Source organism: Ailuropoda melanoleuca, chromosome 10 (genome assembly GCF_002007445.2).
Source record: "Ailuropoda melanoleuca isolate Jingjing chromosome 10, ASM200744v2, whole genome shotgun sequence".
Classification (NCBI taxonomy): Eukaryota; Metazoa; Chordata; class Mammalia; order Carnivora; family Ursidae; genus Ailuropoda; species Ailuropoda melanoleuca.
This window is the reverse complement of record NC_048227.1, coordinates 73,223,646-73,250,910: the sequence shown is the minus strand read 5'-3', so window position 1 is coordinate 73,250,910 and position 27,265 is coordinate 73,223,646. Positions and strand designations below refer to the sequence as shown.

At 35.1% G+C, this 27,265-nt stretch overlaps 1 protein-coding gene across 8 annotated transcripts in view; it reads right to left on the bottom strand.

The window, feature by feature from the left end:
* TRMT11 (tRNA methyltransferase 11 homolog) overlaps window positions 1-27,265 on the bottom strand; it is a 63,484-nt gene that overhangs the window by 30,870 nt on the left and 5,349 nt on the right. For 3 of the 8 annotated variants that reach the window (XM_034669091.1, XM_002915134.4, XM_011219592.3), the window contains 10 exons: window positions 26,178-26,243; window positions 24,255-24,328; window positions 21,039-21,120; window positions 20,857-20,949; window positions 20,479-20,613; window positions 19,594-19,750; window positions 10,653-10,733; window positions 7,807-7,971; window positions 6,131-6,203; window positions 5,875-6,006 (listed from right to left, as the gene is read on the bottom strand). In XM_034669091.1, coding sequence (XP_034524982.1) covers window positions 5,875-6,006; window positions 6,131-6,203; window positions 7,807-7,971; window positions 10,653-10,733; window positions 19,594-19,750; window positions 20,479-20,613; window positions 20,857-20,949; window positions 21,039-21,120; window positions 24,255-24,328; window positions 26,178-26,243 — 1,058 coding nt within the window. Of the gene's footprint in view, window positions 1-5,874; window positions 6,007-6,130; window positions 6,204-7,806; window positions 7,972-10,652; window positions 10,734-19,593; window positions 19,751-20,478; window positions 20,614-20,856; window positions 20,950-21,038; window positions 21,121-24,254; window positions 24,329-25,238; window positions 26,132-26,177; window positions 26,244-27,265 lie in introns of those variants that run through there. The other 5 variants (XM_019795134.2, XM_034669094.1, XM_034669093.1 and 2 more) reach the window with 4 other exon arrangements.

Below are 27,265 nucleotides of genomic sequence, written 5' to 3'. Positions count from 1 at the left end.
GATTTCTCTCATCTATGGAACATAAGAACTAAGATGATTGGTAGGGGAAGAAAGGGATAAAGAAAGGGGGGCAATCAGAAGGGGGAATGAAGGGGCGCCTGGGTAGCGCAGTCGTTAAGCATCTGCATTCGGCTCAGGGCGTGATCCCGGCCTTCCGGGATCAAGTCCCACATCAGGCTCCTCGGCTGGGGGCCTGCTTCTTCCTCTCCCTCTCCCCTGCTGTGTTCCCTCTCTTGCTGGCTGTCTCTCTGTCACATAAATAAATAAAATCTTANTAAATAAATAAAATCTTAAAAAAAAAAAAAAAAAAGAAGGGGGAATGAAACATGAGAGACTATGGACTATGAGAAACAAACTGAGGGCCTCAGAGGGGAGGGGGGTGGGGGAATGGGATAGACCGTTGATGGGTAGTAAGGAGGGCACATATTGCATGGTGCATTGGGTGTTATACACAACTAATGAAGCATCGAACTTTACATTGGAATCCGGGGATGTACTGTATGGTGACTAACATAATATAATAAAAAATCATTAAAAAAATAAAAGAATAAACTACTATGAGAGCACAGAGGAAAGATTAATTCTGCTGAGAAGGGTTGGAAAAGTACCATACAGGTGGTGACAGTTAAGCCAGGCCTTGAAAGATGACTAGAATTTTATCAGCTGAGGAAAGAAGAAATGGTTTATCAAGCAATGCGGACAGAATAAATAAAGGTGAAAAGACACAAAGTGTACAGAGCATCGTGATGCTGGCAAAAAAATCTAATACGCTGAAGAGGGGAAAATCTATATTTAAGTAAATACAGCAAGTTTGTTGAGTAGCAATTTCTTCACTGCAATTTAACTGCCAAACAGGGGGGCGCCTAGGTGGCTCAGTCATTAAGCGCCTGCCTTCAGCTTGGGTCACGATCCCAGCATTCTGGGATCGAGCCCCACATCGGGCTCCCTGCTCAGCAGGAAGACTGCTTCTCCCTCTCCCACACCCCTTGCTGTGTTCCCTCTCTCGCTGCCTCCCTCTCTGTCAAATAAATAAATAAAATCTTAAAAAAATAAAGAAAATAAACTGCCAAACAGAAAACCCTTTTTCAATTATCAGCTCTAACAATTCTTCACAAATAACTAAGCTTTAAGGTAGTACTTTATTTTTATTATGTCATACTTTTCAAAATGTCCTGGGTTTAAAGAATAATACCTGAACTTGATTATAATATGTAATTCTTTTTTTTTTAAGATTTCATTTATTTATTTGAGAGCGTGAGGGAGAAAGTGTGTGCTAGAGAGAGAGAGAGAGAGAGAGCTTGAGAGCAAGAGCACAGCATGGTAAGAGGCAGAGGGAGAAGGAGAAGCAGACTCCCCATTGAGCAGGTAGCCCAATATAGTGCTCGATCCCGTGACTCTGGGATGACCTGAGCCAAAGGCAGACACTTAACTGACTGAGCCACCCAGGCACCTGTAATTCTTATTTTTAAACTTGAATCATATAACAGAATTTGGTTGACTAAATGGATTCAGTATTAGGACTAAAAGCCTATATTCACTACACCAAAGGTAAAAAAGTTTTATAATTGAGCTGTGCTAATGAATAATTTTAAAATGAAATCTTTATTCTTAGTTCAATAAAAAGTTATTTTTTAATACAACATAAACTAATTCTAAATTGTTGAATTCAGAAGAACAGTATTTCAAATTTTTGCAGATGATTTTGGTCTTAAATTCACAATAATATTGTGCTATTTTAAAAGAACAAAGATTTTGTATGACATATAATACAGAAGTGAAAATAATTCATTTCCTAACAAACACAAGACAAACTAAGTTCATTAATAAGTTAACAGTAATAATAATTCATTAGTAAGATCACCTTAGGCTAAAGGGAAACAGATCATCTTCTGTCCATAATCGGCCTGAGGTGACCTCTGAAAATGGTTTGCTATTCACTTGACCCAGGAACCCTAAAAATCATGCAAATCAAGAGGTCCCAATCTTCATGTTCACTTTAAGAACACACGTGAAATTGCCAGGCCATCAAGGGTATGCATACCTGAAAAGCCACCAACTATCTGACGGATGTCACACTGCAGAAGCCATGTGTGCCATTGTGTCGCTACAATGGTGGAGTTGGTAGGTGTGCCCAGGCCACACAGTTGGTGGCCCAAAAAGAGTGCTGAATTTTTACTGCACATGCTCACAAATGCAGAGAGTAATGCCGAATTTAAGGGTTCGGATGTAGATTTTCTGGTCACTAAGCACATCCAGGTGAACAAAGCACCCAAGATACAAAACAGAACTTACAGGGCTCATGGTCTAACCTATATGTGATTAACCTATATGTGAGCTCTCCTGCCACATTGAGATGATCCTTATTGAAAAAGAACAGACTGTTTCTAAACCAGAAAAGGAAATTGCACAGAAAAAAAACGATATCCCAGAAGAAACTGAAGAAACAAAACTTACTGCCTGGGAGTAAATTCTACATAAAATAAATGCAAATGAAAGTATAAACAGAAAAAAAAATAATAAAGGGAAGGAAAAACAGAACTCTAGTAATGAACATCAGAGGACATAGACATAACTTTCTCCAGGGATGAAGTCAGGGAAATAAATATCATAGTCTTCCCACGTGTGCATTAGCCACATACCTGGACGAAATCTTTCCCTTGATAAATATCTAAGGTAAAAAAAGTGATAAAAACATGTATCACTTTTCTACTTCTAAATAGCCCTCTGATAGGGACACCTGGGTGGCTCAGATGGTTGGGCGTCCGCCTTTGGCTCGGGTCATGATCCCAGGGTACTGGGATGGAGTCCTGCGTTGGGCTCCCTGCTCAGTGGGGAGCCTGCTTCTCCCTCTCCCTCTGCCCCTCCCCCTGCTTGTGCTCTCTTGCTCTCTGTCAAATAAATAAATAAATAAAACCTTACAAAAATAAAATATCCCCTGATAATATGCATTTGGAAATTTTCCCTTGTTGAAAATTATTAAAATCAAGAAGTCACTGAAAAAATATCCAGTGTCCATTTTGTAAGATCTTTAGAAATATTAAAAATACTTAAAAGTACCTCCAATTTAATTTTGTATAAAAAGAAAGGAAAAAAGAACTACAAAAGATATTCTTAAGTACATTCAACTTCAATTATAATTAAATAATAAAGTACAAAATAGTGGACAGCCAGAAATGCCAAAAACTACACAAGGAGGTGTCAATGTGAATAGTGATTTGATGAAGAATGAGATACTGAGTAATCTTGGGATATCTTCCCCCATGAAATACTAATCAAAGGAGAAAATGATGTGGAGGGGCGCCTGGGTGGCACAGCAGTTAAGCGTCTGCCTTCAGCTCAGGGCGTGATCCTGGCGTTATGGGATCAAGCCCCACATCAGGCTCCTCCACTATGAGCCTGCTTCTTCCTCTCCCACTCCCCCTGCTTATGCTCCCTCTCTCGCTGGCTGTCTCTCTCTCTGTCAAATAAATAAGTAAAATCTAAAAAAAAAAAAAAAAAAAAAAAAAAAAAAAAAAAAAAAAAAGAAAATGATGTGGAGAACCCTGATAAGAGAACAAAATGATCAGATGATCAAGTTTAAGATCTCTAGTGGGTTAACTCCATGTGCCCCATGATATAATGCATGAAAAACACAGTATAATTTTTGTGGTGTTCTTACCAAGGGCACTACCTGAACTACTCATAAAAGAAACATCAATTCTCTCTCTGCCTCTCCCTGCCACCTCCCTCTCTAAAAAAAATAAAACAAAACAAAACAATCACATGGACCCTGTTTGAGGGCCAACCTTTAATATAAGCCACATACTCTACAAAACTGTTAAGGACACAAAGACAAGAAAAGAATGGGGACATATTCCAGACTGGAGGAGAATGACAGGATGGATTAATAGAGCACATTTTCTCAGATGGACTGCAAGTGGTAAAATTTGAATAGGGTCCATAAAATGGACAGCAGTGTTATCAATGTTGATTTCCAAACTTGGAGGGTTGATTGCGGTTTGACAAGAATGTTCTTGTTTTTGAGAAATACAATGAAGTATGTGGGGTTATGGGGCATCATTATCTGCAACTTCGCAAATAGTTCCGAAAAAGATGAATGATAATGGATATGTGATTAATGTAATGGGTAAGGAAAGAAGATACAGTAGGTGCACATTAACAGTTGAAAAATCTGGATGAGGAGAGTTTGTGTTACATTTGAAACTTTTACATAAGTCTGAAATTATCTAAAAATAGATTTCTCAAAAATTTAGTCCTGAAAATTGAATTAAAACCACAAGCTTCTCTAATAAATAAATAAATCTTTAATTAAAAAAGGGGGGAGGACACCTGGGTGGCTCAGTTGGTTGAGTGTCCGACTCTTGGTTTCAGCTCGGTGATCTTGGGGTCATGGGGTCCAGCCCTGCATCAGGCTCCAAGCTCAGTGGGGAGTCTGCTTGGGATTCTCTCTTTCCCTCTCCCTCTGCCCCTCCCCCATGCTGCATGCACGCATGCACATGCACAATTTCTCAAATAAATAAATCTCAAAAAAACTGTAAGCATGCTGCTGGAATTCAGCCTGTCTAAGGCAGGAACCACTTTTGTATAGAAACAAACAAAAGTGACCTTCTCCAAAAATATTGGTAAAACTCCATCACTTCACATACCAGGCACCTGAGATCTGGTAGACTGTTGAATTAAGTGAACATAGCCACAAGAAGGAATAAGGAAACCAAATAGTCAGCTAGCTATTAACTGTAGACAAGTCACTTCACTCCTTGGAATTAATTTTTCTTATTTCTAAAGTGAAAAGATTAAATGAGATTATCTCTGGCAGCAAACATAAGGCCAGTATTAAGGAGCCAGGGCATGAATACGTACTAGTCTTATCAGCTAATAAATGCGTGACTAAAGTCAGGCCACAGTAACTTCCAATACAACGTTTTTAAAATAAAAACCAGCACAGCTTCCAACTGCTGAGGACCATCTGCCATTTTGAAAAGACAGACAGGTTAATACTGTTCTGAAATGCTTTCTGTACAATTATGTATAGTAAACATCGGAACTAAAATAATTTTTTAAAAAGATTACTATGGCAGATTGGAGAAAGAGCCAAATTTTGAGTTTGATATTAAATTACCTTTCAAATTTAAAGATCCTGTCTTATTCAAGACATCTTGTGTTTCACTGTTGATGTACACAGCTCTGTTTATAATTAATAATTACTGAATAATAAAACCCAAACCAATAATGTGGAACATAATCAGGGCTTTAAATATAAGCAAAACTTTTATTTTGGTGTTAGCTTTTAAAAAAGATTTATTGCATTTAAGGTGATCATAATAGCCAATATATATTAAAGCTAGGTTGTAAGCAGATGAATCCCTCAACTAAGTTGTTAAAAAATACCTATGTTTGTGGCCTAGCAAAACAGTTACCAACAGTCATGATATATCAGACCCTGAGGTAAGGTAACACAACTGGGTTTGGCAAACTATTCTTCTAAAGGGCCAGATGGTAAATATTTTAGCCTTAGTGGGCCACATACATTTATGTCACATGTTCTTTGTTTTTTTCTTTTTTAACAACTCTTTAAAAATGTAAAAACCCATCTTAGTTCAACCCACCTTAGTTCAAGTGCCTTATAAAAACAGGTGAGGACCATATCTGGCCCACAGGCTATAGTTTGTCAACTCCTGATATAAAACGGTCAAAGAAATTCAATCAATAAGAGGATGGGGCCTGTTTTATACACATATGTAGGTAAACAAAGACTATTATAAACATTAAACACAAAGATATTTACCCTGAATCCAATTAAAAATAGGGAAAAAATGTTAGATATACAATATAACAAAAGTGAAATTAAAAATAAAATTATTTAACATTACATACTCTGGTGTATACACTGGTAACCAATAGACTAGTCTTCCACCTAATACGAGGGTCTCAGCTGCAAAGTTTAACAGGTCAAAAAACATATCACTCAGATGATAACTCAAGGAAACAGGAACATGGCTTTCTGGACTAGAAAAAGAAAACAAAATTTCAAAATCGGTGAAAAACCTTAAGACTGTTAAACTTAGCTAATTAAAAAGAACAACATGCTTCTTCTCAAAATAGTAACATACTATATTTAACTTTCACTTACCATTTTTCCATTCCCTTCTGTATTTCCTTCTGAGAACCTGTTCTTCTTGTAGACTCTCTGATACCATATGGAGCTAGACAAAAAACACAAATAACATGGATAGTCAAAAGTCACCTAATCACCAGTTGGCAAAGATGGATATCATGGGCCTCCAGATGGGACACTCGGAGAGGAACACATCGCCACCTATGAAATATTCCAGCCGAGAATGTATAACACAAGGAACATTCTATTTAAAACATTGGGAAGGACAGCAGGGCACTATGTTCTTCAAAAATGTCAATGTCATAAAAAGAGAGAAAGGCTGTGACACTGTGACAAACTAAAAAAGGCCTAAAAGAGATATTACCAAACGAAAAACCTGACACCAGATTGGATACTGTCCCAGAGGGAAAAACAAAAAAATAAATAAAGGAATATTACTGGGTGACTAACAAACGTGGATGACAAAATAAAATTCAACTATTGCACTGACTTATTGAAACTGATAACTATACTCCGGCTACCTAATAGACTATCCCTATTCTTAGGAAATAGACACTGGAGTATAGGGGTAAAAGGCCACAGTGTATCCAACGCACTCCCAATGGATTAAAAAAAGTTACATAATTTATATAAATATACATAATGAGAACAAACAATAAATTAGATTAATAAAAAGCACCCAATTTTTGTAAAGCAGATTCATACTGACAGTGTAATACCTTGATAATACCTTTCTTTTGTTAGATCTGAAACCACCTAAATTACCAAAGAACTGAAAAGAGCTGAGATGGAAGGGTTGAGATACACTTGCCACTATTTACAGATTTACTGCAAAATACAGTAGAAAAGGCCAACCTATTCTTAGATAGGATTCCTGCAAAGCCCAGAACTCATGAGGCACAGGAAAACAAATTCTCATTCACATTCCTGAATCTCAGTGAGTTCACAAGCCTATTGGCTCACAGAATCCCAAATTTCTTGTAACTCTAGAAAGGAGATGTCAGTGAAAACGTGCTACAAAAACAAAGCAAAACATAACACCAAAGCTACACATGGAGAATTATGTGATATCTAAAACTCTCTTCTTTGGAGCACCTGGGTGGCTCAGTTGGTTGAGTGTCTGACTCTTGGTTTCAGCTCAGGTCATGATCTCATGGTTGTGGGACTAAGCCCCATGTTGCGCTCCACGCTCAGTGGGTAGTATGCTTGAAGGTTCTCTCCCTCTGCCCCTCCTCCCAACTCACGGGGTGGGGGGAAACCATGTTCTCTCTCTCTCTCAAATAAATAAATCTTTTTTTAAAAAAATCAAAAAATAAAACTCTTTGACATCTGACACTCTAATTGCAAATGACATTTTGGCTTCAACTGGTATATTAATAACCAATTATAGTCAAAAATTTTAAACAAATATATGCTCCAAAAAATAAACTGAAGAGAAAAAGGAAAGACAAGTTACTCTATATAATTTAAAAAACCAAAATAGTAAACTCTCAACTACTTAGTTAAATTGGTATCCCACCTTATAGTCGCATTTTTTTCCTTCTCACTATGTGAAGAAGTCAGGGGGTGGGGTGGGAGTGAAGAGTAGTACAAGCCGGTATTCTTCTGTGTGTTGATAAATTTTCTACTTTAAATGTAAATGACTTTAGGAAACTAATCCTACTCTTACTTTTGAATAAAAATAAACTTACGATCAGTGATGATTGCATCAAAATATGTGCCCTTCCTCCAGGAAGGTTTAGATGCATCTGAAACCAGGACATCAAGGTAATACTTCTCTAAACCATATTGACGAAGATTTGCCCTAATGTTTTCATCTGGTCCTCTCCATTTCTGGTTTTTCCTACTAGCCTTTCCTAAAGGGAAAGAAAAAGGAACACAGAAACTACTAAATCAAATAGAGCATTCTTATTTCTTATCTTACATCTACTCAAATAAAACTTGCTTTCACTTAAAATCTTAACTTTATTTACATAAAGTTACTTTTAGTTCAACTTACTACAAAAATATATTTTGAACAGTAAAATGTACTGTCCAACTGATCTTGTTCTATCACCTTTCAAGTAAAACCGCCTTAAACACTCATTCAATACTTACTGAATTGAAAGCATATACAAGTAAGACACAAAGCTGTATAGAACAGGATCTCCTTCCTCCAGGAGCATATAGCCCCGTGTAGAAACAAGGATGAATCAGATAAATGAAACAGAAATGAAGACAGCAAACTTGGGAAATGAAGGAGTGAACAGGCCAAATGGAGACGTTACAGATGAAAAGTTAAAGTGGGGGTTGAAGGAAGAAGTTCAAAAGTTCTGGTTTAGGAGACACAAGGATGATGATACTGTTGATTAAGACAGGAGAAACCAGGGTGCCTGGGTGGCTCAGTTGGTCAAGCACCCAACTCTTGATTTCAGCTCAAGTCATGATCTCAGGGACATGAGACCGAGCCTACCACCGGGCTCCAAGCTTGGCATGGAGCCTGCTTAAGATTCTCTCTCTCCCTCTCTGCATGCCCCTACCTGCCTCCTCTCAAAAAAAAAAAAAAAAAAAAAAAAAAAAAAAAAAAAAATTAGAGAAACTACGAGGTTAGGGGAAAAAATGGGATTTGAGGTGTACTGATTGTGCTTGTCAGCTACCCAGAGAACATTCAGAAAGAGCTACTCAGTGGGTAGTTAGAAGCCCGAATATATACACTGAGGAGATACCAGTATATGCACTTAAGTTAAATCCATAAGAATGAATGACATTTTTTATTAACCCAGGTGGCAGTTACAGGTTTGTTCTATAATTATCCTATTTTTATACACTCTTCTGTATCTTGATCTACTTTACAATAAAAACAAAACTTAAAAAAGTCAAAAGGAGAAGAATGACATGACTCTGCATAACATGCATTGTGAGAGGAGAAGTGGTCAAAGAGAGAAGCCTGGAGAACAGCAACATGCTAGCACAGGTCAAAGAAATCCCCAGGGCCTTCAGGAGACGGAGATGGAACAGACAAAGTAAAAGTACCACCCGATGAGGCCACACAGTCCAGGAAACCAAGGGAGGCTCTACAAAGGTCAACACTGCTGAATACTATAGATCTGTAGCCCTAGTAAGAGTTTTCAGTAGGCCTGGGAGCTAGAAAATAATGGACAGAAGACAGTGAGAGATGAAAAAGAAGAGGCAGCAAGTAAATGCTAGTTTTCAAGATGCACTTTGGCAAAAGGAAGTGGAAAACAAAGTGGCAGCCAGAGGGCCTCTACAGAAGTGATAGGAAAGGTTTTATATTTTTAAAATAAGAGATTTTGAGAATATCTGAGAGTACAGAAAGTGATTACAAGCACATGAAACAGAGGGCATATTTAACAACATCTTGGACAAGTTCTGAGAAAATTCTACCTAAATCGGAATTCTACCTAAGTAGACTGAAAGGTTGAAATATAACTTTCATAAATAAGAATTCTAATAAATTATATAGGACAATCTCCTTAAAGCAAATATACTGCTTCCACTAAAAGCAAACTGGAATAATTCTTCTTAGCACTTTGTCTGCTCTATCATATTGCCAAGAATATCTTTTTCCGGTTAGCCCATTTAGGTGAACTTGATAAAACATAACCAATTCTCCTTATGACAAATATTATTAAATTCCGTAGAGTCAAGGTAGGAAAAAAGAGAGGTAGTCGAACACTATATGGCAAATTGTTTCAGAAAAAAAAAGGTATAATAAATTCTCATCAATACAATAACTTGAGAAAAACTGGGTGGTAAAAAAGAAAAAGGGTGTTCAAAGGGCTGATTCTAGTTATAAAAATGGAATACCACCACAAATAGAATTTCAAAATCATCAATGAAACTTGACATTTTTAGGACCATTCAGGTATATGGAAATACTTTCTTCAGTTTGATTCAATTCCATCCAATCATGTATCATTAGCAAAGTGTCTAGATTTTAAAATAGTTTCCAAAATTGCCTCAAGAGCAAGTAAATGTTTGCCTCGAGTTAACCTGAGTCTAATGCAGAATCTTCTAAGTTACTGTCACTTTAACTGCTTCAAAGATACTTTGGTTGGTTATGGAATTAAAAACAATATGGTACTCAAGGACTAGAAATTAATCCAGTATTCATGCAAGAGTACGATTAACAAATAAAAAATGGTGATAATCTTTAAATAGAAACTGTATGTTATTAACATGGACATGCTGAGTAGAAGATGGCTAGTCCCTGTCCTACTTCCTTCCCAAGCATAAAGTTTACAACCTTAGAGTTTGCCAACTTTTTAAAAATCTCTCTAAGACTGTGAGGAGAGCTTTTCCTTTTCATCTTTGTGTTCCCCCAGGAGATCACTTTGCACATACTGAATCACTTCATAAAAAGCAGGTATCCAACAAAATCTTATTGTTTATAAGAATAAATAAAACTACATTATATCACAACTCTGTATCTTAACATTAAAGATAGATGCATAATGCCATATAAACCCATTTAATTATTTTGAAGGCACATTTGGTACAAGAACAAAGACTATAACAGTCTAGAACCTCTACTCACCTAAGCCATGAACTGTATTGTAGTCTATGTCTGTCCCATAAACATATGCACCAAAATGAGCAGATGCTATCAGAAGGCCACCTGAAAAATCACACAATTATGGTCTATTAACCAGAAAGTCCCAGACTCTCGTTTCTTCCCTATTGAGTCTGATCTAGAGTCTTACAAACTAGCTGTAGGCAGAGTACCAGAGAGTAACACTGGTCCTGACCATATTTTGCAAGCCTCAGAATTAAACCTCTAAATTATGCTCACTACATTGGTCACAATGTAGGGAATTAATATGTGTACTGTCATCATTACTTTAAACATACTGCTTAGGGAAAATTACCTTTTTTTTAATCAAAATAATATATATTTAGAGATTTTCATCTGATTTCAAGAGGTCTATACAAAGCATCTTACTCCTTACTTACCAATGAGCATATAAAGCTGCTATATAAAAGAGTTAGCAATAAATAAATTCTGACAACTGGGTTCAATTCCCATGGAAGCCTGAGTTTCAAATAACTTAAAGGGGCATTAATTAATATGTAAGACATTAATCCCTACAAAAATTAAAATATTAGGACAAGAAATAGTTATTCCTATAATCAGTGAAGCAATTACCTCTTTTTAAACTGTAAATATGAATTTCTGAATAACTATTAAGCATACACAAAAATAATACAATGACTTTTCTGTTTCCTTAGTGCTGTGATCGAAGTAAGAATAAAAGTCCCAACACAATTTGACTAGACTAACTTAATAGCTGTGCCCAGCTCACACACAGAAAAACCCTAATAAAGATTTAAAAATTAATGAAACCCTTTAAAATAAAAGGTAATAATATTTTTAATTGTTTAAGAAAAAAAAAAGTTATTTTAATAATTGTACTTTCCATTGAACTTTACTTTTTTTAATCATCCAAATTAAAATGCTCTTAGTCCTAATAGCTATACCATAGAAAGGTCTGTCAGTCAAAACTGACATCAGAAATATATTCTTAAACTATGCACAGACTCTCTATATATTTTCCCATATACCCTTCTCAAAAGTAATCTCTAAAATTAAGATGGGTAGTGCCTCCAGAGGGTCAAGATCTATAAATTAATGGTTTTCCTTCCATAGCCATTTAAAACACAGTCTGGGAACATGCACTTAAATAAACAGACTTTGCTTGTGAAAAATACTGTAACTACTACTACTACTACTACTACTACTACTACTACTACTACTACTACTGGAGTCCATGAAGTAGAGAATGGAGGACTAAAAAAAGAACAGCAGAAACTAAAACCTAAGTTCCTTCATACTAACTACAAGAAGCATTTGTATGAGAGGGAAGCTAAGTAAGACCTCAGTGTTGTTCTATAAATGGAATCATCCATATTTAGGAAAGATACTATATTGTGATGACCTGGAATACTCACAAAATCACTTCACCCAAATTACGAGGAATTACTACAATTCTGCCAATTAAGGCAGATACTCACCTAGAAGAACTAGTTGTCAAGGGGAACAGAAAAGCTTTCCTGTGCTTCCTTAAACAGAACCTTATCCATTTGGTTAGAGTGAGTTTTGAGAAGACCCAATTTAGAGTACACTGCTGAAAGGAGATGAATAATCTGTTAGACTGCATCTGTTAGTTAACTTTGTGCCCTTTAAGCTTTCAAAGTTTTAAATAAAATCATTATAAATTAGCTTCTCTGAACTGGTCACGGGGTAATCACTGTTAATCATCTAGTTGTTTTCTCAATTAAATTGAAGCATTTTTTACATTTCATTATACCTCAGTTGGCGTTTCCCTGAAGCCTTCTGGTGGAAGAAGGCGTGATAAAGGAGGGGTGAAGTGATGAGGGGCAGGTAATGTGACTCACCCAATTTATTATGCTATCAAGTGTACAAATACCACAAACTCAGTGTTCTAATTTCTCCTTACTTAAATAGTAACCACTTTAAGGTTAGGGCAATATCTTCTAGGCAAAAGGACAAAAGTGGAATTTATTTGTAATACAGTAACTAATTTATGATTTTCATCATTAGAGATTTAAGTGGAACGCCTGACAAAAGTGTAGAAATGAGAGGCTGGGCTTTGGTTTTGCTGAAAGATAAGGAGACAAGGAGGAAAACTGGAATACTACTATATCTACTTTATCCTTTTTCAAAATGAACTCAGGTAAGTTACACTAGCAGCCTGACCAAAAGGATATTGCTAGAAAATAGAAATTTTACCAGATAAACTAGGAAACTCAGGAAAAGGGGACTACAGAGAGTTGTGGACAAAAACAGGAAAGAAGCAGAGACTATTCCACAGACCTAAAGAGACCTGTTACCTCTCTCCAAATTGTCTCTTTTCCTCCCCCCTAGTTTCCGCCCAGGACCAGGACAGAGTTTCCCAACACCTGGCACCTGTGTCTATCATTCTGCAATGATAAAATTCCAAAGGAGCTGCACTCTTTTCCTTACACTATGGCTCATCTGAAGGTAGAAGCAGCCAAGGAGTGCATAATGGTCTCCTGGGTATATTCCCAATTACTAAAATAGCTGACTCACTTGAGAGAGGGGAAGGAGAAAAGGAATATCTATGGACCTCTGTCATAAAATCATATCACAGCTACCTACAGCAACTGGCTGTGTGTCTGCTTGTACCAATTACTTTCATTATATATAAAGAATTAGATGTTTACAATTTTAACCCTCAGTCTCCTCGCCTGCTGTCACAATTTGCCAACAGTTGCAAATTATGAGTATCTTGGAAATCAGCCAAAGAAGGGACTAGAAAATGAGTTCATGGCCAAACTGTTCATCATCACCATTCAATATTGGCTATATCTAACATCTTTCACCAAAAAGGCATGTAAGTTCCTAACAAAATAATAATTTAAAAATAATAATGATAACCATTACAGTCTACTGAAAGTCTACCTTGTGTCAGGCAACTTCCTAAGAATTTCATATGCAACTATTACCTCACTTAATCCTCACAATATATTATTATTGCCATTTTATCAATGATAGAACTGAGGCCCAAACAAGTTGAGAACGTTGCCCAAAGTGACATAATAACTAATAGATTAAGGATTTAAAACTCACTCTATTTGCTCTTTTTTCTATACCATTTTCTCTCCTCTGGGGTCAGCACCAATTGAAACAAATATACACTTAGCTTACCAATTAGATAAACAAAAGTAAAATTTGTTATTAAATTAAGTAAAGTTGCACACTCAATTAATAAGAGTTGTATACCATTCACAACTCTTGTATATCATATGCAGGCCTGCACCATTATAGGTATTCAACATATCATGCTCATCAATCGTTCAGCCATACTCATATTAGAACAACAGGACTTCATAACTACTAAGAGCTGGCCCAATGATAGGTATCTTCTCCCTCAGAAAAAAAATGGAGGTACACAACTTTTTAAAAAATCTTATTAAAATGAAAAGAATGTATTCACTAAAATGGAAAGGAAAGTATGTTTCTACAGCTCATAATGTCATTCTAGACAACAACGGCAGACTGTCTAAAGAAAAAGGAAAAGTATTTAGGCAGGAAAAGATTATATCTCTCCTTTCAGTTTCCCAGAAGCTTTCTATGCTATCCTATAACCTTGAGAAAATCACAGGTCATGAGAAGTCAGTGGATTAAACATTTGGAAAACTAATATATTTCAATTTTGTGCCTTTAAAATGGGAAAGGATTGGATACACATGACTTTATTTTTAAATATTAGAAAAGGGAAACCAGGAAAAAATATTATCAAAAATATTTTTGTAAAACTATGGCCATGGAGGAGGGCACAGGGTTAGTATTTCCCCAATCCTTCAGAAGGTACTACCCATCAGTGAGACAAAATGCCCAAGAAAAAGGACAAACTATACTTAAGAATTGGGCCCATTCACAATTATATCACCAATTTCAAAACAAAAGCACTAAAAACTAAAGTTCTAAAGCTATGCTTAAACTAGAAACACGAATTACAAAGACAAATTTTAGCAGCATCTTGGCAAAGATCTTCCTCTTTGTAATTTTCAGTTAATTGTCCTATGTAAACAGTCACAGGACCAAGATCTACTACCCACTCTAAGGAGCTGCTCTAAAGCAAATTAGGGGCAGGTCTCCTTGCCCCTTACTCACACTGAAGGTAATTGATATTTTTATTACAGTTAGCATTTCATAATATACCCAACCTCATATACGTCAAGGGAAAGAAATCTTACCTATACTAGGAACTCTATTTTTAGACTTTATAGTCTTGTCTACATGTATGTATAGATATTAAGCATTATGTACACGTATGTATGTCGAAGAATTCTTCTCATTCACAGAAGAAGTTTTTAAAGTCCAAGAACAAATTAAGGATTAATAAAAGGTTTAGCATTTGGAAAAAAGAGAAATTTATAGATCCATTCCTCACAGCATATAAAAAAACTCCAAACAGACCAGAGATCTAGGAAACTAAACTAAAACTATAAACATACTAGAAGAAAAACATAGTTAGATACCTCTCTAACTTAGATGTAGGAAAAACTTTTGCATGGCAAAAGTCAACTGCTTGCAAAGTCAAAAAATAAATGGCAAACTGGGAGAAAATATTTGTTTTTGTATATACACAAGCGCGGACGCGCATGTAATATACATATGTATATATCTTTGCATACATACAAAAAACAAGAAAAAAGAGGAAGGGCTAATTCCCTAACATACAAGTACTTTCAAAATTAAGAAATGTCTACATAAAAATGGGCAAAAGACATGAAAAATATTTTCAATAAATTAAAATAGCCCTTAAAATATAAAAGGTTGCAACAACATGGATGGAACTAGAGGGCATTATGTTAAATGAAATAAGTCAATGAGAGAAAAAAAATTATCATATGCTATCACTGATATGCGGAATTTAAGAAACAAGGCAGGGGCTCATAGGGGAAGAGAGGAAAAATGAAAAAAGACAAACCAGAGAAGGAGACAAACCATAAGAGACTCTTAATCATAGGAACCAAACTGAGGGTTGCTGGAGGGGAGGGGTAACTAGGTGATGGACACTGGGGAGGGTATGTGTTGTAATGAGCACTGGGTATTAATATAAGACTCATGAATCACAGACCTGTACCCCTGAAACAATTTTAATATATAATACATGTTAAAATATATATATGTGTATATATAAAAGGTTATTAGACTTCACTCATAATAAGAGAAATACAAAATAACACTACACTGAGATTATGTTTTCATCCAACAGACTGGCAACATTTCGAAACCTTGACAGTAAACTCTGCTGGTCAGCAAGGTTTAGCAATATACATACATTCTTAAACCAGCAATTCTACTTTTAAGAATTTACCCTAGAGCCGTATCTCCAATGTTATGCAAGTATATATACGAAAGAGTATTAATTGCAGGCTTTATTTGTAACTCTAAAATACTGGACACTACCCGTGTCCAAGTATAGGAGACTATTTGAATAAATCATAGTATATACACCCATAGAGTACAACTATAAAAAAGAATGAAGACAATCCCTATGAATTAACAGACAGTGATTTTCAGGAAAAACTGTTAAGTGAGAAAAGCAAAGTGGTGTAAGAAAGAAGTAGAAATAAAATGTACGTATATCTGCCTATCATTACAAAAAAAAAAAACCAAACAAACAAGAAGAATCAACTTTAAAAAAAAAAGAAGTTGGTTATCTACAAGGGATGGGGGATGAGAATGGAACAGATGTGGAAAGGAGTGATATTTGAGTATACCTCTTGTATAGTTGACTTTTGGAAGCAAACTGATCTTCTACATATTTAAAAATAAATAAACAAGGATGGAAGGAGGTAAAAAATCTAAAACTGAGGGCAAACTGAAAAAAATGAACTCCGAACTGATTTTTAAATGAAGGGGAATAAAAAGAAAGCACAATATTTGACTTTACTGCCCTTTAGGTGGGGTAGAGAACTGAATACATAGCCTAAAAACATATCCTTTTAATAGGGTTTCTGTATTGTTTAGCTTTTCTTTTAGTGGTAAGGGCAAAGCAATTTTGAAACTATTTTAGATGTGTTATGGGAATGAGCAAAAGAATAAATGTGTAGATGGTGAAAGAAAACAGGATTCTCACTGTCGAAGAAGGCACATGTAAAAATGGAATGGGGATAGGCAAGAAAGAAATCTGTCGGGATAGACTAGAACTTGTAGTATATATGAAAATTCACAATTTCTACAATATGTGTATATATCCACATGCACACACAGTACATACATAGGGATATGTGTACGTGCACACACATTTATATGCATATTGTGCACATACACATGTAAATGTCCTAGCTTATCTGCTGAAAGGGTCGAAAAATGAAGATACTTAGCACCCAGATCTTGGTCTCTAATACCATTCCCCACTAAAAGAAACAACAGTTCCTTGAAGAAATGACTGATTCCAGGGTTTGGGCAGGTAAAAGAAGAGCCAGAAAGAAGTGCCCAAAAATAAAAGACAGATTCAGTGCAAAAGGGCTCCACTTGGTAAACGTAGGACAATTTGAGGAACGAAATAATTAAGTAATGAATTATAGACCACTAAGAGGAATCCACAAGCTTATATTAATAATAAATACATAGGAGAGAAGAAAGAGCTCTTGGTTATAACAGAATGTCACGTGGTAATTGTGGAGGGAGTACTATTACTGGAAAATCATCCCTTTGTGACCAAAGTTAAGACTGGTTCAGGCAAGAATTAACAATGAATGCCAAACCTGACAACTTGGCAGGGGTGAGGGGAAATTTAGATGCAGAACAGGATATTTACATGGATCTTAACATGTGTCCCCACAGGCCGCCTATTAACTGCACTGGGGGAAAATCACCCACCACCTAATATTCAAAATGAATATTACTGATGAGGGGCAGATAACCATCATGCAGATGCCCTGAGGACACAAAATCATTGTTGTAGTCCAGCAGGAATGTATAACCTGAATCTAATCATGTGGAAATAAATGACCCAAATGAGGTACATTCTGAATAAAAAAGAGAGGAGAGACAGTGTTCTTCAAAAGTGCAAATTTCATAAAAGAAAGACTGTGGACTTGTTCCATATCAAATGGATCAAAGAAACATCAATGACAAAATACAATACTTGATGCTAGACTGGAAAGGAAAAAAGATGGTATAAAAGACATCAGTGGGTCAATTTACAAAAATGTCATATGAACATTAAAGTATTGTATTAATAGTACAGTTGCTAACAATGAAAACTAATCTGTGGTTATGTAAGAGAATATCCTCATTCTTGAGATACATATATATTGAAGTATTTGAGAGGTAAAGGGATGGGATGGATGCAACTTAATTTCAAGTGGTAAAGAAAATAAAATGGTGTAAATAAACATAAAAAGAAAAATGATAAAGTAAATGAGGCTAAATGTTAACAACAGTTTAATCTGAGTCAGGTACATGTAAGTGTTCTCTGTTCTATTTTTATTCTTGTATCTTTACTATAAGTTTGGCATTATTTCGAATAAAAGTTTAAAAAGTGGGGGGAGGCACTAAGGATAATGAGGATAGGAAAGAAACAAATAGGTCGAATGTTGGGTGGGGGATATATGGAGACATTGGTGGAGTGGGAGAAGAGAAACTCACTAGCATATTAATTCAACAACAAACACAGAAAATCATTCCAACAGTTAGAAATCTCTTGACTTTGATACTATTTCTTTCTAATCACACGTGGTCATATCCCTCAAGTTAGTTTATGGTATAACAGCTGGCCAACAGATTCTAATACAGAAAGAGAAAGCTCTAGCGTAGTAGTCAAGAGCATGAGCTCTGGAGTTAGACTGCTTGAGTTTGAATCTCATGAAATTTACACACTGTATAACCTTGGCCAAGTCATACAACCTCTCTCTGTGCCACAATCTCCTCAGGAAGTTTTTTTTTTCTTTTTAGTTCAACAATGTTAGCTATTGTGTTGGGGCGCCTGGGTGGCACAGCGGTTAAGCGTCTGCCTTCGGCTCAGGGCGTGATCCCGGCATTATGGGATCGAGCCCCACATCAGGCTCTTCCGCTATGAGCCTGCTTCTTCCTCTCCCACTCCCCCTGCTTGTGTTCCCTCTCTCCCTGGCTGTCTCTATCTCTGTCGAATAAATAAATAAAATCTTTAAAAAAAAAAACAAAACAATGTTAGCTATTGTGGCAATACTGCTTCCCAAGTTTCTGATAGGGAAAGACAGCTACGGGGAGAAACTCCAACCGCAGACATACTTTGTTCCAACACAATCTGAATCACAATGAATTTAGCCAGACAAACCTAAATATGAGTGCTCCGTAGCTATGAGTAAGATTCAGCAAAAAATGGCGCAAAGTGGGAAAATTTCTTCACGGAATCAGAGGAGGTAAGTGTGGAATCTTAGGACTTCTACACATCGTTAATTATGAGGACATCCAATCAAGTGTGTACAGAATACAGACTGCAGCTTCAGCAGCCAGGCTCTAGCCCGTCGATAATTAAGTCACTTTTCTTATGTTCACACTTACTTATACACCTCTACAAACCAAATCAAAGATCAGACACATTTTATTCCATGTAAGTATATGATTATGAATGTTAAATGATGAACACATTTTTATCTTGTCACTCAAGTCTTTTTCCTCCAAGTTTTCCTATTAAATAAACTGTATAGCTTTCCATTTCCACAGTACACGGTATTGCAATGTATGGTATGCCCCTCCACCTAGTGGTTTACTTAGGGAAAAAGCCCACAAAATTAAATCACACCATTCTTGAAGTGGCACAAGTGTTGCACACTGAGCTATTACACAAATATGTGGTCATCTGTTAGTCACTATCTCTTTATAATTAAGATTATTCTGTACAAATTTACTAATCTTTTAGCAAAACATTACTACAACCTTGACTAATATAAACAAGTAACATCTATGCACTAGTTTAACAGTTAAATAAAAATACCTGTTCCAACAAATGGATCAAAGACAATATCATTTTCTTTCACTTTTCCATGGTTGGCCATGATAAACGATAAACCAGCGTCCATGCTTGTATTTCCAATAAAGTGTCTCTTTTTGACACTGTATGACTCAATAAGCTCTCTCTGTCCATCTGCAATCTAGATCAGAGATTCTTCAAATTAGTTTAACTGTATAAAACAGATTGAAGATAACCATTCACAATAAAACCACAGTATCTTGATGATAAAACTTCTTTCCACTTACCATTGCTCTAAACTTGTTCCTTTAAAAAATGTGATTGAGGTAATTATGGACAAATACCTTGTATTTTTTAGCGTGTTGCAATTTACTGTGACTTTTCAAACTAAATTTGAATTGAGTTTGAATGCAATAATTCCAGGGGTTGGTGGTGAATAAACTTTACCCACCTCTTTTTTCTCCTAAAAACAGTAATCTGTAACATAAGCCCCAGCTTCCATTACCCTTAGGGAAGTGAGCAGGACTGCTCTGGAGTAGTTTTATTTCTTTTCAGAATGTGGGCTTAGATTTGAGAACTCCACAAATGAGATCGCTCAGCTAACACAGCACTCTGCCTTTTCTCTGCTTAAAAAGCAATCCAGACTTCCCGACAAGTTTTATGCTATTTTTTCCTGGTACACCACCTCCTACCTAGGCCCTATATCTAACAAGCCTCTCTCATTTCCCAGGAATCTCTGGAAAAACAAACAAAACACATAACCACATATTTTCCACTCATTTCAATTCATACGGTAATTCTGAGTCTTCAGCTCTCCTAAAATTCTACATATAAAGAGTCCTATACAAAGGTCTAACATTAAGCTTTTAAAGAAATAATCTGAAATAGGTAAAAAGGACACTTGCTTACCCATCTACCAAAATAAATGTTATGTGGATTCTCAGGGATGCAGTTTGGGTCCAAACCATAATCCTCCAAAACAGAGAATATATGTTGTGGCTTCTTTAAATTCACTTTCCCTTCAAATGGCAGAAACTCAAGTGCCTAAAAAATAAGTGATTCTCATGTTCTATTAGAATTTAAAAGGAAAAACAGTGCTTATATAATAATACATATTTTGTACATTTGGTATCAGCATTAAGACAAAACATGAAAATTACTTAGCACACAATGTGCTACAAAATAAGCACTTAACAGAATTGAGAATTATTATTACATATCAACAGCAGCAGACCACATTAATTTCATAGGTTTTTCTTTCATTTTTTTTTTGCTAAATTCACTTACATCTATTCGTTTGACTTTTTCTTCTTGTGTCAATGTTTTATTAAATGTGTGAATCTTTATTTTATATGTAGAGTCTGAATGTAGAAATGGAACCTAAAATAAAAGCAAATAAATTCTTTTAAGCTTCGTAATTCTACAGTATCTGTAGATAAACCTATATAAAAACACATTTCACTACGCACCATCTTCTCCACAGGGTAGTTTTTAAGAGAACTATAAAGCTCCTCCGGAGATTTTCCATGACCCCATAGTTCAAATATGGACCTAGGAAATCAATAACAAAATCAGTTCAAGCAGTAGTATGTAACAATTACTTCCCTAGTTCTTTATACTTGTTCCACTAATACAATTATTGCCTATATTTTCTAAGCTATAAATGAGAAATGTGTCCTAAAAATAAACATAAGTCCAAATCACAAAGAGAAGTTTAACTTTACACAGAAGAAGGAAATTTAACATAAGTCAAGATTTTTCCAAGTTTTCATTATTATATTTTATACTAGAATACAAATGATGCAGTAACATTATTCATTTTGTGAAACAGGTGAGCAGCTGCAGTAAATCCAATTCTTCCCAGTGTCTTCTTTATAAAACAAAAATGACCAGTTAAAAATGTTGCAATTAATATTTAGCTATTACTCACTAATATTTAGTAACTTTTAGGTACTTTTCTAACCACTACAAGAAGAAAATTCTTACTATTAAACAAATCCTCAAACTTCCACCAATTTCAAGGAATATTTAAACGATTACAAGCAAATTTCATTAAAACAAGAATTCATTGTAATGGAACTCAAATCTACACAGTAGCATAATTTTGTGCATCTAACTTCGAACTACTTTATAAATGTAATTAATGCTGCCATTAGCATTGAGAATATTATCCTTTGAAAGCAAATTCTTCCTTTCCTTTCTACTGAATTTATAGAAAGAGGGCCTCTACAGTAATCCTACTCTTACTTAGCCAACACTAACGGGATGACCTCAGCTATAGAAACATACAAAGAGTAAAAAGCAGCAAACCCAATTATTCAAAACAGATGACCCCAAATTCCATGTATTCAGGATTTTTTCTTAATGTTTATAAATTATAATAAGCTTGATCCATTCATTTATTCGACAAATATTTATTAAGTATTACTATATACCAGGAATTGTTCTAGGCACTAAGACACAACAGAACAAAGTTCACTGCCTTCATGAAACTTAAGGGAGAAGACTCCTGGAAGCATAAACTGAAGGAAAGCATATGTAACTCAACCTCTGGATAGGGAAAACCTTGAAAAACAAAAATAATAAAAAATAACGAAAGATAACACTTTTTACAACTCAAAGTACAAGGGACTGTTCTAAAGTCATTTAATATGGATTCACGATTGTTCCTCATAGAGCCCTATGAGGTAGCTTCCAGTATCATCACCCATTGAACCAATGAGGCACAATGAGATAAAATGACTCTTTCAGGTCATATAGCAATTAATGAAGCTAGGATTCCAATCCATCAAACTCCACACTACACACATGACTACATGCACTATAATACAGTGCCTCTTTTAAAAAAAAAAAAAAAAAAAAAAGGAATCCCAGGCCATTCAGGGAATGACTAGTTTCATGGATCATAATTATCCCTAATGAACTATTACATAGTATAATGTAGGAATTAATGCTTGTAATGATAACCCAGAATCAACAAAATATACTCCTTATCGTCTTTTTCAGAAAGAATTTATATATTAATAAATTTATATTTTAAATAGTCAAAATAAAGATTAGACATACATCAAAAGCTTCAGCTATAATTGGAACATTAATTTTAATAATACCTTTTATGATTTAGATTTTCAGAGTACACAGCTTTCATATATATGACTAAACTATCATGATCCATAATTTAGAGATTATAAAGCTTATGTAGGCTGCCACATTTTTCATAGGGGCTATATAAATAAGCATGGATATCAACTTACTAATATAAAATCAACAATGTCATATTTTTTAATGATTATGGAAGTAACAATGAAATCTTTCTGACAAAAATTCTTTATCCTTTGAGAGAAGGAGGTGAATGAAACTGGGAAAGGTGCACAAAGTCAACGATTCTATAAACCACTTTTTTTTTTAAAAAAAAGAAAGCTGTGGTAAATATCTCAAATGTTGAGCTCTAACAAGGTATCCACCTAGGTGTTTATTATATTTTTCACTCTTTTTGTGGTATGCTCAAAATATTCCATGTTAAAAATAAATCAACAAAACAAAATTAACTTTCAATCCCTAGTCTGCCACAAAAAAAGTTTTGAATTTAATTTTCGATCCATGCTTATAAAAGTCTATTTTACTTCCAGAACAATTAATGCTACATTAGGACTGTGAGTTTTATCATTTGAAAATGAATTCCTCCTTTGCTTTTATTAAATTTATAGACAGAAGACCTCTATAGTCATACCACCCTTACTTAGTATATCACTGAGGTATACCCAACCTAAACTATTCAAAATATACAAAGAACAAAAAGTAGTCAAGGAAATTATTATATAATATTACATACTCATTACATAATTATTAATTGTACCATTAAGCAAATGTAGGAGAAGATGCGAGCTTTGAAGGAAGTGTACAAATTCTTGGTCCTCAAATAGCTATTTTAAACCTAATAAGCCTTATCTGCTGAAATCAAACAACTCTTAGAGCCATAAATTTTAATATGCTAATCAAAACTAATAATTATTCAAAAGATTTTTTTTTAGTTATGTTTCTCTCTGCTAGTCATTTTTACTGAATGGTAAGACCAATTAGCAAGTTTCAACTTACAAGATTAGGAAGGAAGGAGGGAGGGAAGGAAGAAAGAAATGGTAAAAAGATCAGATACCAATGATAAAATCCAGAAAACAGGATAAACTATTAACATCATTATAGTAATCCACACAAGGTGTGATAATCAGGACTCCACTCTAACAAATAAAACAGCAAAACATATTTCATGGCAGTCCTCACTTTTTTTCATTTCACACTTATCTGCTCACTCAACTAAAAGCCATCGATAAGAAAAACATCTTTAGATTTTCAATACTTTCGTTATTAATTAAATGTGGCACTTATCCTATGTAATAACAGCATTTACATCTTATACCATACTCCTGCTTAATATAGAAGTTTAAAAAAATTACCCCAAAACAGTTGTTCAGGCATTTCACCACAAAGATTTCCTCACCTTCAGTTTCAGCAAAGAACTCCCCATTCTACCACCACCACCCAGTGGCAAATTCATGTATCTGCAAGCTACAGTGTGCTCCCCCCACCCCCAACAACTGACCCCTTGTAATTCTCCACCAATATAGCAAGAACAGAGTAGTATGAAAAGTACGGTATACAATCTGCAGGAAAACATAAGTTTCTCTTACTTGGCACACACTGTTCGTTTCATTAAGTTTCTGGCAATATCTTCAGAGGGAATGCTAAGAATCCAAAAAGGAGACTGAAAAAAAATAACAATATACAACTTGTAACTGGTTTTATGGCCTCATATGCTTCTACTGAAGAAGTCAATAAGGAGAGATTCCTATTTGCTATTTTTATGTAAGAATACATGATCTGACTCTAACCAAGATAAAACTTGCTCCAATAGTAAAAAAGTAAATTGTTTTAACAGCTAACCTGTTAGGATAACATAGTACAACATCTGAACACTTTTATAAATGACCATAAGAGCAACTATCAGTAAATACAAGATTAAACTTAAGATTTTGTATTTACTGTCTTAGGTATTTTAACCAAAATAATTAATGCATATTTTACCCCAAAGTATAATCTCACGATTTTTTATTGTTGATCATTCCTGATAATACAGCTATTTTATTTTTAACTTCTAAGTAATAATATATTTCTTTGAATGATCCCTCCTTTTTTTAGGTAGTTGTAGCCACCTGAGGGGTGGAAAAGGAACTCTGAAACAACTATGATGGAAAATTATAGGGAATATTATACTAATTTTTATTATTTTATCTAAGGAAAAAAGTTTCAGGTGCATCAGAGGTGTTTACTAATCCTCTGTCTCAACCATCAAGACTGCAGGCACTTTTTAAATGTTATTTTATCTTATTTTGAGAGAGAGAGAGCATGCACAGGTGTGCATGGGTGTAGAGCCAGAGGGAGATGGGGAGAGAGAGAGACTTAAGCAAACTCCACAGTGAGCACAGAACCAGACTTGGGGCTTGATCTCCCGACCCTGAGATCATGACCTGAGCAGAAATCAAGAGTTGGTGGCCTAATCGACTGAACCACCCAGGTGCCCCAATTACAGGCACTTTTCATCTCCACCCAGATAACCCCTTGCCAGAACAACAGAAAAACAAAGCAGACCCCCGACCTCAGTTCATCATCCTCACCCAATTTTATCTATACTCTCCATCTTTTCCTCCTCCTTCAGTACATGAAAGGAGTACAAGTTCAATCTGAGCAGACTTTCAACTAAGTTCTCTCATCTTCTGGAAGAAATCCTCCCTGTCAGTCTTTCTTCTTCCAATATTTACACTACTCTACAGAAAAATTCAAAATAATCCAAACAGAAAAAAAGATGGTTATCTCAGTATTATTTTTATTAGAAAAATTTAAAAGCAATCTAAACGAAACGAAATCATTAGATAAATAATGATAGAACTAATCAATAGAAAATATTATACAACTCTGTTAGTGATGAAGGCTATGTAGCAACATGTGCCTACATGAATAGTATCAAGTGAAAAAGAGACCGAAGAAGTTCATAAGTAGTATTAGAACGAAAGGAAAAAAAAGTATATGAAAAAAGATCGGAAAGCAGTACCCTCAAATTATAAGTCACATGAAGGAAGAATTATGAATGACTTCTCTATTTCCCAAACTTCTCTAATACACTGATACACTACCAAATACAAAAATGCTCATAAATTCATGATCTTATACATGCACAATTTCAAATGTTTAAATAATCCCCAACACAAGTCTGAAATACTGCTAAATTCTAAATACTAATTCTAATCATACCTTATCAACAAAAAACAGCCCCGCCCTTTTTTTTTTCAATTGAGTGACAGATACAATCATGGTACAAGTGTTGAGTTAAAAATTAAAAACTAGCAAACTAAATGAATACCGGAAATAAACTTAGATGACATTCTAAAACCACAACTTTTTCCCAAAAATATCCTTTTTATTCAACTGCCCCTAGAAACAGAAACAAGTAACCACACAAATATAAATTTAAGATTTGCAGTTCTTCTCTTCAAACCCAAGATTCTACTTACAAATACACTGCACATGGTCTAATGAAAAATATAAATTCAACTTACCTTTCCATAAGTTTCCTGACTACTGGTGAACTGACCTCCAAAAAGTGAAAGCAAAGACTTTATTTCCTACATTGAAAATATTATAGAAAGAACACATTTTAACACAAGGAACTCAAAGTCTATTAACAGATATAGGTATAATACGACTTTTTAAGAGCAGGTAAGTGACCTACTTGAGGCATTTAAATTTCAACACTGCACAAATTAAAACTCTAGGTTCTGAAAAATTTTACAGTCACAACCACAGTTAAGTAATTTCTGAGAAATTTTACACAAGAAGGCTGCCAAAAGACTTGCTCAGAAAATGCCCTGATTTTGGAAAAAATTGGATGACAACTGATCAATAAAAATAAAATGAATTATTAAACAGATAAATTGAGGACTTTTAGAAATAAGTGATTAACCAGGAAGCATCACTGTGGATTCATTAAACAGAAGTTATAACAAGTTAGCCTCTTCTTTCTGGATAAAGTTACATAACTAGAAAGAGAACACAAGAGCTACTTTAAAAACATCAGGAATGCAAAGTTGAAATCTGTTCAGATAATATTATATTCTATGAAGCAATCACTTTGTATTGATAAATACAAGATGACTATAGAAATTTTACAATATATACTGCTAACAAATTTTGTCTCCTCAAATAACATAAAGCAGTAGGATCCCATTTCTCTCTGTAGGTATTATGGAGGAGGTAACCCAATCAGAGATACGCCCCCTCTGCTGGGTGCCTACAATCCCCTTTCATCCCAACTAGAAGAAGGGCCTTTAACACCAAGCTCAGCATGATCCACAGGCACCATGAGACAGTATACCCAGAACACCAACATTCTCTACCTCAAGACCAAAAGGAATAGGTTTGAGCAATTCATGCCTTTTTGCTTTTCCTTTCAATTACGCAACAGATCTTTTCTTTTTTCTTTAATCCCTGGATTTACCAGGGGCTAAATTCAGTTGAATTATATGGACAGACCAAGAACTTGCATAGTGTATCAGTAATACTGAAGGTAACCCCAAAGTCATTTTGAAACATGTGTGACACATATTTAAATAGGCATCATTGGACTTGGAAGTCAGATAAATCACAA